The 14,559-nt window shown below is 43.4% G+C and overlaps 1 protein-coding gene across 1 annotated transcript in view; it reads right to left on the reverse strand.

Annotated features, from left to right (window-relative positions):
• Positions 1-7,604: 7,604 nt before the first annotated feature.
• SF3B2 (splicing factor 3b subunit 2) overlaps positions 7,605-14,559 on the reverse strand; it is a 33,192-nt gene continuing 26,237 nt past the window's right edge. Inside the window, exons 15-21 of the mRNA XM_075281578.1 lie at positions 11,863-11,970; positions 11,651-11,758; positions 11,386-11,528; positions 10,506-10,607; positions 10,267-10,366; positions 8,872-9,057; positions 7,605-7,761 (exon numbers count right to left, since the gene is read on the reverse strand). Coding sequence (XP_075137679.1) covers positions 7,690-7,761; positions 8,872-9,057; positions 10,267-10,366; positions 10,506-10,607; positions 11,386-11,528; positions 11,651-11,758; positions 11,863-11,970 — 819 coding nt within the window. The 3' untranslated portion in view covers positions 7,605-7,689. The remainder of the gene's footprint in view (positions 7,762-8,871; positions 9,058-10,266; positions 10,367-10,505; positions 10,608-11,385; positions 11,529-11,650; positions 11,759-11,862; positions 11,971-14,559) is intronic.

Genomic DNA, 14,559 nt, shown 5'->3' on the forward strand with positions numbered 1-14,559 from the left:
TTGCAGCTGAAGATGGAGGCGGCGCTGGAGTGAGCTCTCGGGCAGCAGTGGGGACGCTCCTATTGCCGTTTGAGCGCTGGGGCCCGCCCTCATTGCTGCGGGGAACTAATTTGCATACCGGTTAAAACCGGTATTTCTAAGGAACGGTGCCACGGAGACCACGTCTAAAGGTAAGAAACGAATAGCCTTTCTAAAGGCTATTCCGACGTCTAAAGCAGAAAAAAACACGTTTTAGTGGTAGAATCCCTTTAAGGGATCTTCTAAAAGGAACCTGATGCAGGACACTCCGCTTTCGATTGCAGGACTAGCCCCATTCACACAGCAGCAATCTCCAGCAATCATACATTGATCACCTATCCTAGGTACAAAACATGTTACAGGTAAAAAAATGATAAAGGGAGTCCCTTAAAGAGGACCTTTCATCAGATTGGGCACAGGCAGTTTTATATACTGCTGGAAAGCTGACAGTGCGCTGAATTCAGCGCACTTTCGGCTTTCCCGATCCGTGCCCGGTGTAAAGCGCTATCGGTCCCGGGACCGTAGCGCTTTAGTGTCAGAAGGGCATTTCTGACAGTTAGCCAGGGACGTCCTTCTGCCGTGCGGCGCCTATCGCGCTGTAGAGTGTGAGCGGGGAGGAACGCCCCCTCCCTCTGCTTACACAGCTCGTCCATAGACCAGTATTATAAGGAGAGGGAGGGGGGCGTTCCTCCCCGCACCACAGTACAGCGCGATAGGCGCCGCGAGGCAGAAGGACGTTCCTGGCTAACTGTCAGAAACGCCCTTCTGACACTAAAGCGCTACGGTCCCGGGACTTGCGCAGTAGGCTCTTGTATTGAACAACAAGAGCGGCCTCCCAAAAATGGCCACCGGGTGGCCGCTGTATGCTCCTGTATTAAACTACAAGAGCAAGAGCTCTTGTAGTTCAATACAGGAGCCTACTGCGCAGGCGTCGGAAGTTGGACTGCATCAGAAGACAGAAGAGTCGGAGTTGCTGCTCAAGAAGGAGGCGGCACTGGAAACAGCTCTCGGGCAGCAATGGGGACGCGCTCACCGGCATTTCAGCACTGGGGCCCGCCCTCATTGCTGCGGAGAGCCATTTGCATACCGGTTAAAACCGGTATTTCTACGGAACGGCGCGGCGGAGACCACATCTAAAGGTAGGAGACAAATAGCCTTTCTTAAGGCTATTCCGACGTGGTAATTAGAAAAAAATGTTAGTTTAGTGGTAGAATCCCTTTAAAGCCCATGGCACTCTGGCTAACCTCCTTAGATGTGGACAGAAAAGAAACATTGACAAGAGATTTCAACGCAAGATTGTGCAGATGGTGGATAAAGAACCTCGACTAACATCCAAACAAGTTCAAGCTGCCCTGCAGTCTGAGGGTACAACAGTGTCACCCCGTACTATCCATCAGCATCTGAATGAAAAGGGACTGTATGGTAGGATACCCAGGAAGACCCCACTTCTTACCCAGAGACATAAAAAAGCTAGGCTGGAGTTTGCCAAAACTTACCTGGGAAAGCCAAAAATGTTTTGGAAGAATGTTCTGTGGTCAGATGAGACAAAAGTAGAGCTTTTTGGGAAAAGGCATCAACATAGAGTTTACAGGGAAAAAAAAAAGAGGCCTTCAAAGAAAAGAACACGGTCCCTACAGTCAGACATGGCGGAGGTTCCCTGATGTTTTGGGGTTGCTTTGCTGCCTCTGGCACTGGACTGCTTGACCGTGTGCATGGCATTATGAAGTCTGAAGACTACCAACAAATTTTGCAGCATAATGTAGGGCCCAGTGTGAGAAAGCTGGGTCTCCCTCAGAGGTCATGGGTCTTCCAGCAGGACAATGACCCAAAATACACTTCAAAAGGCACTAGAAAATGGTTTGAGAGAAAGCACTGGAGACTTCTAAAGTGGCCAGCAATGAGTCCCTGAATCCCATAGAACACCTGTGGAAAGATCTCTTGATGGCAGTTTGGAGAAGGCCCCCTTCACATCTCAGGGACCTGGAGCAGTTTGCCACAGAAGAATGGTCTAAAATTCCAGCAGAGCAGTGTAAGAAACTCATTGCTGGTTACCGGAAGCGGTTGTGCTACCAAGTATTAGGCTGAGGGTGCCAATACTTTTGTCTGGCCCATTTTTGGAGTTTTGTGTAAAATGATCAATGATTTGACTTTTTTTTCATTCTCTTTTGTGTTTTTTTTTCATTGCAAGCAAAATAAATGAAGATATTAATACCAAAGAGTTTGTGCTTGCAATCATTGTCTGGAAGAAACTGAGTATTATCTGACAGAATTGCAGGGGGGCCAATACTTTTGGCCAACACTGTAGGCCTTCCTGAATAGGTGAGTCTTCAGGGCCTTCTTGAAGCCTGTGATTGTGGGGGTCAGTCTTATGTGTCTTGGTAAGGAGTTCCAGAGTATGGGGGACGCACGGGAGAAATCTTGTGAGGAGCGGATGAGAGCAGAGTGTAGTAGGACTTTGGAGGATCTGAGGTTACGTGTGGGCAGGTAGCGGGAGATTAGGTCAGAGATATATGGAGGGGACAGGTTGTGGATGGTTTTGTATGTTAACATTAGTAACTTGAACTCAATTCGCTGGGCAACGGACCACCAGTGAAGGGTTTGGCAAAGGGAAGCGGTCGATGAATAATGGGGGGGGGGGGGGGGGGGTATTAAGCAAGCAGCACAGTTTAAGGTGGTCTGGACGGGGGTGAGAATGTTCGCTGGGAGTCCATGGAGAAGGGTGTTGCAGTAACCTAAGCGGAAGATTATGAGGACATGGACTAGCAACTTTGCGATTTCTGGGGTGAGGAAGGAGCGGATTCGATGGATGTTTTTGAGTTGAAGGTGTTGAATATTTGAACGTGCGACTTGAAGGATAGGTAGGAGTCCAGGGCTATCCCAAGGCAACGGACCTGTGGGACAGGGGTAAGCGTGGTTCCATTAACTTTGATTGATGGGTTAGGTAGAGGGGCCGTACGAGGTGGGGTAAAGATGATGAACTGTGTTTTCTCCATGTTGAATTTGAGAAAGCGGGAGGAGAGAAAGGAGGCTATGGCCGCTAAGCAATCTGGAACTCTGGCCCAGATATATTTGAGTGTCATTGTATAATAGCAATGGTATTGAAAACCATGAGATTCTATGAGTTTGGCCCACAGGATGGAAAACAGGAGGGGTCCTAGGACAGAGCCTTGGGGGGACATCTACAGAGAGAGGGTGTGGTGAGGAGGTGGTGTGCGAGTGGGAGACACTGAATGTGCGGTCGGTGAGGTATGAGGAGATCTAGGAATGGGCCAGGTCTGAGATGCCAAGGGATGAGTTTTTAACGAGGGAGCGGTCGACTGCGTCAAAGGCAGAGGAAAGGTCAAGGAGGAGGAGGACAGAGTAGTGACACTTGGCTTTGGCAGTTAGAAGGTCATTAGCGACTTTGGTTAGGGCAGTTTCAGTGGAGTGACGGGATCTGAAGTCTGTCAAAGTTCAAAGAGGGCCTGGATGCCTTTCTTGAAGAGAAAAATATAACAGGTTATGGACTCTAGATTTTAAGGACACGTTGATCCAGGGTTTTTATACTGACTGCCAGATTTGGAGTCGGGAAGGAATTTTTCCCCCTGAAATAGGGCAATTGGCATGAGCCTCATGGGGTTTTCTGTCTTCCCCTGGATCAACACTGTAGGGATTGTAGGGTTATAGGTTGGACTTGATGGACTGATGTCTTTATCCAACCTCATCAACTATGTAGATAAAGCTGAGGCTTTTCATTGGGTTGTATCATATGTTACCATGAGAATGGTCCTAGTTATTATAAGTAGTCGCAATATACATGAAGGTTTATGCTGTACCCTTATAAAAGGTTGATTTTTACACATATTATTGATATTATGGATATGCGATATGATCACTCATATTATGGCATATTCTTTTTATACACATTTTATTTCATGTATATTATTGTTGTATATTTACTGTTTTTGAGATGGATCCTTATTAGAGATGAGTGAACAGTAAAATGTTCGAGGTTCGATATTCGTTTCGAGTAGCCCCTCAATATTCAACTACTCGAATCGAATATCGAACCCCATTATAGTCTATGGGGGAAAATGCTCGTTTCAGGGGTAGGCAACATTCGATCAAATTACACTTACCAAGTCCACAAGTGAGGGTCGGGCTGTATCCTCCGAGAAGTCTTCTCCGTGCAGCGTCCCCGCGGCATCTTCCGCCTCTGAATTCACTCTGCCAGGCATCGGGCCTGGGGAGAGCAGACTGCGCATGCCCACACTACAAGCTGTCATGCGCAGTCGGCTCTGCCCAGGCCTGATGCCTGGCAGAGTGAATTCAGAGCCGGAAGACGCCGCACGGAGAAGACTTCTAAAGGTAGGAGAAGAACCAGCGTTGATTGGCCGACTGTATAGCATTCGGCCAATCAATGCTGGTTCTGCATCGAACTTTTACATTCGAACAGCGAGTGGTACTTTTGAATACCGTAGTATTTGATCAAATACCTACTCGATCGAGTACTACTCGCTCATCTCTAATCCTTATATGTTCTATTGTAGGATCCTTTGGTTGTTTCTTGTCACATATCGCTTGAGAAAGGGGAACAATTACCTGAAACACTCTGACAAGCGTCGTGCGTGAAATTTTTTGGTGTGTTTCCAATAAAGTGTTGTTTTAATTTGAATATCGGATTCAGCGCAGTACTGTTTTGCATAACCGATCCAGCATTGGAGAAGTTATTTGCAGTCGTCAATTGGGACATGTAGTCTGTCAAAGAGCAGGTTGAACAAGAGGTAGGAGGAGAGTTTGGAGTGGAGAACAGAATATGAAAAGAGAACACTAATGGTATTGCTTCTAGAAAACATGAGAATCATTTTTCACTATTGACTTCAGAAGAGAGCAAAGCCTCAAGAAAACAATCTTGTGTTAGAAACTGAAAATTACATTTTAATTCTCTCCAGTAAATTTCTTGCTCAGGCAGAACATCAGATGAGCAGATCTAGCATTTCAATAATGAAGGTGAGGGGGAACAAACTGGGAAACCAGAATATTTTCTTGCTGGCGTTTGTCCAGGCCTAACATAGATGTGCGATGGTTCAACCATACAGTGCCTTTGAATTACTAAATAGTTTGGTATCCACAGGGTTAATATTCTACATCATCACAGAAATGGTTTGGTGGGGTCTTCAGTTGGAACCAGATCCAAATTAACATTCATTAAGATGAAACTGCAGCTTTCTATTAGAACAGAAGACCTTTTATTCAGTTTATGGGCTTGCTCAAATCTTTCTACAGACTCACTTTATCATCACTTCCAGGACTCTTCCTCCAAAGCTCATACCAACTATCGATGTGATTTAGATTTCTCTTTCATTCATTTGCTTAATTACGATAATTGACGAAAATAAACTATTAACACTTCTATTTATGGGAGCATTCGATATGTGCAGCATCTTTTCTACACCTCCCTAAAATGTTCACACCATACAGTATTTTGACACAGGTCTCGTCTTATGCACTGCAAAGCGTTTAATCCACAATGGAAATCTGCAAAAAGAATTGACGTAGAGCAGATTTCAACATTTGTACTCTTGGTCAGTTTTCATATAGCAATGGTTACGCAAGACCTTGAAAGTTTGATTGACTTTTATTGATAAATTCACATAATGTGAGTACTTGTCTTTAAAGGGAGTCTGTCACCAGAAGCCAGTATATGAAGCTAGCATATAAGCATATAGATTGGTTAGAATCACCCGATTCTAAAGGTCTTTTTCCCCTGTGTATCTGTGCCTCTGTTGTAGAGCTCTCTCTGATTCAATATGCAAATTAACTCGTTGGGCAGTGGAGGCACTGATTTATAAGAGGAAAACACTTAAGAGACTCCCTTTATCATTTTTTACCTGTAACATGTTTTGTAGCTAGGATAGGTGATCAATGTATGATTGCTGGAGATTGCTGCTGTGTGAATGGGGCTAGTCCTGCAATCAAAAGCGGAGTGTCCTGCATCAGGTTCCTTTTAGAAGATCCCTTAAAGGGATTCTACCACTAAAACGTGTTTTTTTCTGCTTTAGATGTCGGAATAGCCTTTAGAAAGGCTATTCGTCTCTTACCTTTAAACGTGGTCTCCACCACGCTGTTCCTTAGAAATACCGATTTTAACCGGTATGCAAATGAGTTCTCTGCAGCAATGAGGGCGGGCCCCAGCGCTCAAACAGCATTGGGAGCGTCCCCACTGCTGCCCGAGAGCTCACTCCAGCTCCGCCTCCATCTTCAGCTGCAACCCCGCCTCTTCTGTCTACTTCTGTTGGTCCAACTTCCGACGCCTGCGCAATACGCTCCTGTATTGAATTACAAGAGCAAGAGCGGCCATTTTTGGGAGGCCGCTCTTGCTCTTGTAGTTCAATACAGGAGCGTACTGAGCAGGCGTCGGAAGTTGGACCGAGACGGAAGACAGAAGAGGCAGGGTTGCAGCTGAAGATGGAGACGTCGCTGGAGTGAGCTCTTGGGCAGCAGTAGGGACGCTCCCATCGCTGTTTGAGCACTGGGGCCCCCCTCATTGCTGCGGAGAACTCATTTACATACAGGTTAAAACCGATATTTCTAAGGAACGGAGCCGCGGAGACCACGTGTAAAGGTAAGAGACGAATAGCCTTTCTTAAGGTTATTCCGATGTGGTAATTATAAAAAATGTTGCTTTAGTGGTAGAAACCCGTTAATTACCCACCTTTTTTTTTTATTTATTTTTTTATTTTTAAGGGAGCCTTCACATGGAGTTTACGCTCCACTCATTCTGAAAGTAAACTCATTCAGAGTGAGCGGCGTTAAAATAGATCCCACTGATTTCTATGGATGCCGGCATATCACATTGAAAGCAATAAAAAATCCTCCCATTGATTTCAATGGAGAGCGCACATATGCCGGCACCCAGAGAAATCAATGGGATGTGTTTTAACGCCGCTCATTCTGAACGAGTTTACGTTCAGAATGAGCGGGGCGTAAACTCCGTGTGAAGGCTCCCTAATGCCATGTCACAAGGCTCCTTGTAATTTTTTCCTATTAAAAAAAGCATACTTTTGTAGGCACCGGAGAGTATGTTGAATAACTGCACTGTTTCCTCAGGATATAATAAAAAAAGGCCTACAAAATATTAGGACTTTTTCTTGGAATGTCCCACTGGCCAAGACCCCACGTAACAGGTTGTCACCATAAACCGCTGTGGGAAAAACTGCAGTAGAAACACGTCACTGTTTTTCCCACAGCACTTGTCAGAGAAAGCCTACTGCTTCAATTATACTTATACGGAAACGGCCAGCGTTTCCGTAGGTATAATTGACATGCAGCAAGTTCTAAAAATATGGCGGTGTTGAGAATCGCAGTATTTCTGCTTGCGGGTATTTTTCTGCAATGTGTGGATGGGATTCACTAGAATCCCATCCACTATGCAGGGACTGTAAAACGCTGCGGTTTTTGCTGCAGTCAAACCGTATCGTTTACACCACACGGGGCTTCAGCCTGAAAAAGTATTCATAAATAGACAGTTCCAAATTTGTTTTCCATCCCACTTCCTAAAAAACATGCATTTCTCAGTGTACCAGAGGCAAATTATAAGACAGTTTAACAGATTTTATTACAAATAAAAGAATGTGATTGACAAGGGATGAAAAGAAACAAAATGAAAAAAATAAAATAAACAAAGACGGCTCAGAACTTGAACTCCTTGTATTTTTTGCCTCCTGCACGGGAGTCTTGCGGCTGTCCCTTCCTCTTTTTTTGCTGTGTGAAGAAAAGACAGAGAAAAAAGGGAATCAACAATATGTTTATGCTATTCACAAAAACAGAAATAACCATAGCAAAAAAGTAAAGTGGACAAAAGACCAATCTGTCATATCAACTATAATCATATAATGTGAATCCATGCGCAGTAAATTGCTAACGCTCTTCTGTTCAATGGTCTCAAATTTCTAAATTCAGTTTCTAAAGAGTTTATATTGTTTTTAGCATTATTAGTATTTTAGCACATCATTAGTATGAAAACTTATACAAAATATATAGAACACGCACAAAAAAATCTCAGTAAATCCTCACTCTCAGGGCTCGTTCACATCTGCGCCTGGCCTCCGTTCTGCAGGTTTCCGTTTCCTGCCCGGAACCGGGCAGGAGACGGAAACCTGCAGGCATTTTTCAAAGCCATTCATTTGAATGGGTTTGAAAAGTGTGCGGCCGTGAGCGTCGTTGAACGCTTTGTGCGCTCTGCGGCAAAATCGGGTTTTTTAACCGAACACAGAGTCGGACATGCAGGACTTTGTGTCTGGTTTAAAAAAAAAAAAAACGGTTTTGCCACGGAGAGCACAAAACGCTCACTGGCGCTCATGGCCAGACTCGGTCTGACAGGTTTCCGTCTTCTGCATGCAGAGGACGGAAACCTCACGGAGACTTGAACGCTGGTGGGAGCCCAGCGTCATTCTGCAAGAGAGACATATAAGGAAGTCTGAGTGTCCTAGACATGTCAAACATTTCCCTCCTCTCACAAAATCTGTGTTTGTCTCTAAGACAACCGGTAAGCCACCCCTCACCCTGCTGTCTCTGCAATGGAAAACCTGATAGGCTAAAGCCCCAAATCCATCTCCAAACCAGTAAGTTTGGCATGAAATCTGCTCTAAAATACATATAAAGTCAGAAGTGCTGTAACTGATTGAAAGAGTAAGAAAAATGTGGAATATTTATTGAATGACTATAATGCACTAAAAAAAGTAGAGGACACTACATACATACATCCCTAAAATTCACAGCACCATGGAAGTAATGGTGCTCTATAAATAAATAATAATCCATACTAAAAAAACTTGACATATTGCTAAAAGTTTTTACACAGTAGTAACCTACTTTCTGTTTAGCTGCGTGTTCGGCCACCATGTCACTGAAGTCCTCCTTTTGTACTTGCTCTTGTGCTTCCCGCACTCTTTCTTCATACTTCTGTGTCATAGCTGATGGGTCCAATTCAAGTTCTTCAGGTGCAAGAGCCACCTCCACACCTTGTGGTTCTGTTGGTGCGCCCCTCCGAGACATGGCCTATAAAAAAAAGGTAAAGGAAAGAAGACAAGTCAGTGGTGTTTTACAGTAGTAACAAAGTTAATGGTATTAAGGGTTAAAGGTCTTAAGATTTCTTCTCAATACATTTATGTGTAACACCTTGACAACTTTGATTATTCTTTCAGTTTTTTTCTGAATCAATAAGGCTTTGTTCACACAAAATTCATCACAAACTAGATGCATCACGTTTTTACACTAAAGCCTAGTCATGACCACAATAGTAAGTTTGCCCAGTTTATATCAATGGGATCCAAAACGGATGAGACGTGGTTCTTGTAAAAATAATAGCAAAGACCTCAATGTGAACATAAAGTGGGAAAGCAGTTATTCCAGCCTCAACAAGCTATTACTAATCCAGAGGCTCCTATGTATGCTGCATGAATACCAGTTTAGTTGTGTCGTTTATAGGTTGGCTGCCATCTTGGCTTCTTTTCACCACTCTGATATGGGTCTCCTAATGCAGCCTACGTATCAAGCTGTTGGTTTGCCAGAAACAGAATGGTATGTTCTAGCTAATGGCAACAAGTGACAAAACTGCTTTACCCTCAACTACACCTATGTGATGCAGCTTAATACTAATCTCATTCTGACAGGTTTCTCCCAAACAGCCCTTACAAGCAGGAAGGAGGGGAGAACGGTTTGAGGCTGTATCACATAGAAATACACGGTATTCTGCAAAGACAATGTACTGGTAGTTGGGGAAGTTTTGTAACTCTGCATTGTAGGAACTTTCCGCCTTCTGCTCCTTTAAAGATGCCAGAAAATGTATCCTTGGCAGGACTATAAATGTAAAATAGAAGGTGGACAAGGTTGGGTGGGGAGAAGAAGCATTTGAGAGCTGTCAGAGGGGACTTGATAGATTATGTAATCATGTGGTACACAGAACAGCAAGCCCTGGACTGGTAGTAAAACGCCCAAATGTCAGGTCTCGATATTCCACCCCACCCCACTGCAAGGAGGACTTTTCTCTCCACCAATTTCAGTATTAAATCGGTGGAAACCCGGCAGACTCCATTATAGTCTATACGCTGGATTCCACGTGTAAAGGCTTATTAAGCGGACAGGGATTCCGTCTTTTGGGTCCTCATACGGACACGAATGCTAGTGCACCAGCAAATATATCAATAAATAAAGCTTTTGTCTGTATATCTCAGCTTACATAACTGCAATCAGCACCAATTTACTCACTGATGAAATCTCATAGATGTGCGTCGATCCCATTATAGCTCCACCAACAGTAGCGGTCCTCTTCTCTGGCAGCACGGTGAACAGCAATGGTGTCTCCGTACTAGTGGAAAAAGGGATAAAAAAAAAAAAAAAGTTAACATGATCACTAAACAGCCAAAAATAATTGTATAAATGAAAATCAATATAGGATTATAGTTCTGCACATTAATAGACTGGAAAAATACAAAAACTTCTCTTACCCATCCATGGCCTCCTCATTCTTCTTTTTTCGCAACTCAATAAGTTCTGGAGTCTCCATACCAGCTGGGACTGAAGAAAATCCTCCAGGGGTAATAAGTCCACTGCAACAGACCAAGAAAAGAGGTTTAGAAAGGAAATCCAGAGGATAAAGACACAAATAGTTGTTATGGGCATCTAAGAGGCGCATTTAGAGTCTGTACCTGAACATTCGCTTGTAGACCTGTAAGGGTGCATGCACACTGAGTAACGCCGGGCGTGTATGAGAGCCGTACACGCCGGCATTACAGCAGACTGCCGAACACTTCCCATTCACTTCAATGGGAGCGCTCGTAACAGCGGCGTTTACGAGCGCTCCCATTGAAGTGAATGGGAAGTGTTCGGCAGCCCTGCTGTAACGCCGGCGTGTACGGCTCTCATACACGCCCGGCGTTACGTAGTGTGCATGCACCCTAATACCAGCTGTTGGCTAGTATTAAAAAAACCACACCCATGGCTACCAGTTGACCAACAGGGATAACTAAATGGGATAACCCCTATAATCTCAAGGCTTTGTATGATATGTCATTTACTATAATAGCTTACGATCTACACCTCATTTGTTGCTATATAATAGATGTAGACCTATATATACTGCTTGTTATAAATTCTCCATAACGTTCAAGGATTTGGTGTTAGTCGAGAACAATATGCAACATTTTGCAGGACTCTTATAAAATGTATAGAGCCAAGAAACATCCAAAGCAATGAGTAAAAAATACAGAAACATTGGGATTTGACAAAAAAGGATTAGTCAAGGGATTGTTGCGTCTTTAACTTTAAGCCATTCCGAGTCTTTTGCCAAAGATTTTTACCCTATGAAGGTGGGCTCCAATAACATACCTATCAGCAGGTGTGATAAATCCTGTCTCATCTGGTTTCTCCTCATCGCTTTCTTCCTCTTCTTCTTCTGAGGAGGATTCATCATCAGACAGTTCTAGCTCTCCCCACGGGGTTCTGTCAATATCTTCTTCTTCATTCTTACTCTATTAATAAACAATACCGTGAATCGATTTGCATATAAAAACCGCAGTGTGGAAAATATGGTAAGTGGTGTGATGTCTCACAGTGAATAGTAGGAAGATTACAAGTATCAATGGCTTATTACCTGAAAATCTGATGCATTTGTTCCAAATACATCTCCATAAAGAGGTTTTCCCATTTCATCTACAGGAGGCTTCCCCCAGCCACCAGCATGATACCCAAACGAACAGCCCTTTAAGAACATAAGAAAAAAAAAAACATAATCCATATGTAGAACATAGAAATGAATAAAGTTCAAGAAAAAATAAATCAGATGACATTCTTTAACCACCTTACCTCCGGAATAGGAGAATTCAGGCCTGGTATTTTAAGGTTTGGATATGAAGGAGGAGGTCCATATCTTTGCATGGCAATAAGCCAAGGTGGGGGAACTTTATGAGAGTTCTGCAATGGAAAAAATACAACTGTAATGAATTTATATTACAAAGCACGGAACAGATAAATGAGTGGCTAAATGAGGTCTATGTATGCGATACGGCGTGTATGTTATACACAATAGGAAGGAGTTTATTAAGACTTAATTGCCCTGCTGACAGTTATGGTACATTTTTTGGCACGAGGCATTCTCACCCTGGCCCTCTTTGATCTCCAATTTTTGGAAAAAGTCTGAGCATGTTATGGGGCCAAAACTGTGTCCCAGCTACATCAGTTAGTAAATTCCCCCCAGTGCTCACAGCTTACGTGCTGTTCTATAACACATTGATAACATTTCTGTGAGTCTAAGAATTATTTTCTAAACAGTGGAAAAAAAAAAAACCAACCACTTCCTAAGAACATTAAAGGGGGTTGTCCCATCACAAGGATCCTATCTATACTGCTAGTTTATGTGGATATAAGGCTTTTTCTAAATACATTGCTTTATCAAAACTGCTTTGTTTGGCCGCTATCTTAATTTATTCACTTCATTGTTTACATGCGTTTCTATGACTATGGGCCCCAGACTATGGGCTTAGCTGCTCAGTCCCTCAGTGACATAGCTGCCTGCTCTCAGGGAGGGAGGGAGCGGCTGAATTCTCAGCAGCAGCTCTGAGCTGTGTATGTCTGACAAGTAACGGAGCTCCTCAGATAGGGGAGGGGGGAGATGAGAGCCCGGGGATTTCTAAACTCTTTATCTTCAGCTCTTCCACTTATCAGCCGGTTTAATTGAATTTGGAAGAGAAGGGCTGAGATAGGGAGTCTGTTACCTCTGTATGTAATGCAAGCTGACTCAAATCCAGCTCTGCTACATCAGCCTCTACATCAGCTTCATACTGTGGTAATGCATTTACAACCAATCCCTCATTACTGACTGCAAACATAGCAGATAGCAGAGCAAGTGAAACCCCGTCCACCAATGTGCCGAGAAAACCAGGAAGTGAAAAGAGCACACAGCCTGCAGGTTGGTGAACAAGAGTTATGGGAATATCCCTTTAAAACAAGAATTTCCTCTACCCCTTTCCCAATATAAGTCCATATAAAATCTAAAATTAAAGGGGGCAACAATGAAGCCAACAACAGGTTATCCAGTACAGTAAGACAGATCTGCTTTTATTAGAAAAGTTGCTTTGTATAGCTTCTACATTTACATTACAGCTACAGAATACCATTTAGAAGCAAATTTGTCTCCCAGAATAGACTGACTGTTCTGACCAAATCAAAATGACTCTACAAATGTTGAGAACTGGCAGATCTATATATTTATGTCAGCGATCCTATCATTAAAATGCTATTTTTTATTTTTTTTTTATCCCTAACACGTAGGAATATCCTTTTTTTGCACTTGCAATTGTTACTGATCTGGATTCTCACATCAGTGATCTGATGTTATTGCCAGGAAAGCTTAATGAGGCTTGAATTTTAGGAAGATTATTCATACAAAAGGTACAAACAGGTAATCCACATTTGTAGGTCCCTAAAGCAGGAGCTGCTTTGACTCATAATGAAGGATGCTTCACTTTGGATATCCTTTATGAACACCCTTTAACAGGCCATATGAAAAGGGGAGTGATTGGATGAGAATATACCCTACTAATATGTGTGTGTGTGTGTGTGTGTGTATATATATATATATATATATATATATATATATATATATATATATATATATATGAAAAATGTTTTGCATATGTCTATTATGCAGATTAAGCACTACTTAACCCCTTAGAGACCACCAGTACCACCTTTTATAGGATTGGAGGACCTATTTATCATGTCTATTTAAAATTGCTTACACTCACCGGCCACTTTATTAGGTACACCTGTCCAACTGCTCGTTAACACTTAATTTCTAATCAGCCAATCACATGGCGGCAACTCAGTGCATTTAGGCATGTAGACATGGTCAAGACAATCTCCTGCAGTTCAAACCGAGCATCAGTATGGGGAAGAAAGGTGATTTGAGTGCCTTTGAACGTGGCATGGTTGTTGGTGCCAGAAGGGCTGGTCTGAGTATTTCAGAAACTGCTGATCTACTGGGATTTTCACGCACAACCATCTCTAGGGTTTACAGAGAATGGTCCGAAAAAGAAAAAACATCCAGTGAGCGGCAGTTCTGTGGGCGGAAATGCGTTGTTGATGCCAGAGGTCAGAGGAGAATGGCCAGACTGGTTCGAGCTGATAGAAAGGCAACAGTGACTCAAATAGCCACCCGTTACAACCAAGGTAGCCAGAAGAGCATCTCTGAACGCCGCACAGTACGTCGAACTTTGAGGCAGATGGGCTACAGCAGCAGAAGACCACACCGGGTGCCACTCAGAATTTGGCGTCAACAACATGAAAGCATGGATCCATCCTGCCTTGTATCAACGGTTCAGGCTGGTGGTGATGGTGTCATGGTGTGGGGAATATTTTCTTGGCACTCTTTGGGCCCCTTGGTACCAATTGAGCATCGTTGCAACGCCAAAGCCTACCTGAGTATTGTTGCTGACCATGTCCATCCCTTTATGACCACAATGTACCCAACATCTGATGGCTACTTTCAGCAGGATAATGCGC

This window comes from Leptodactylus fuscus, chromosome 7, assembly GCF_031893055.1.
Source record: "Leptodactylus fuscus isolate aLepFus1 chromosome 7, aLepFus1.hap2, whole genome shotgun sequence".
NCBI classification, from domain to species: domain Eukaryota; kingdom Metazoa; phylum Chordata; class Amphibia; order Anura; family Leptodactylidae; genus Leptodactylus; species Leptodactylus fuscus.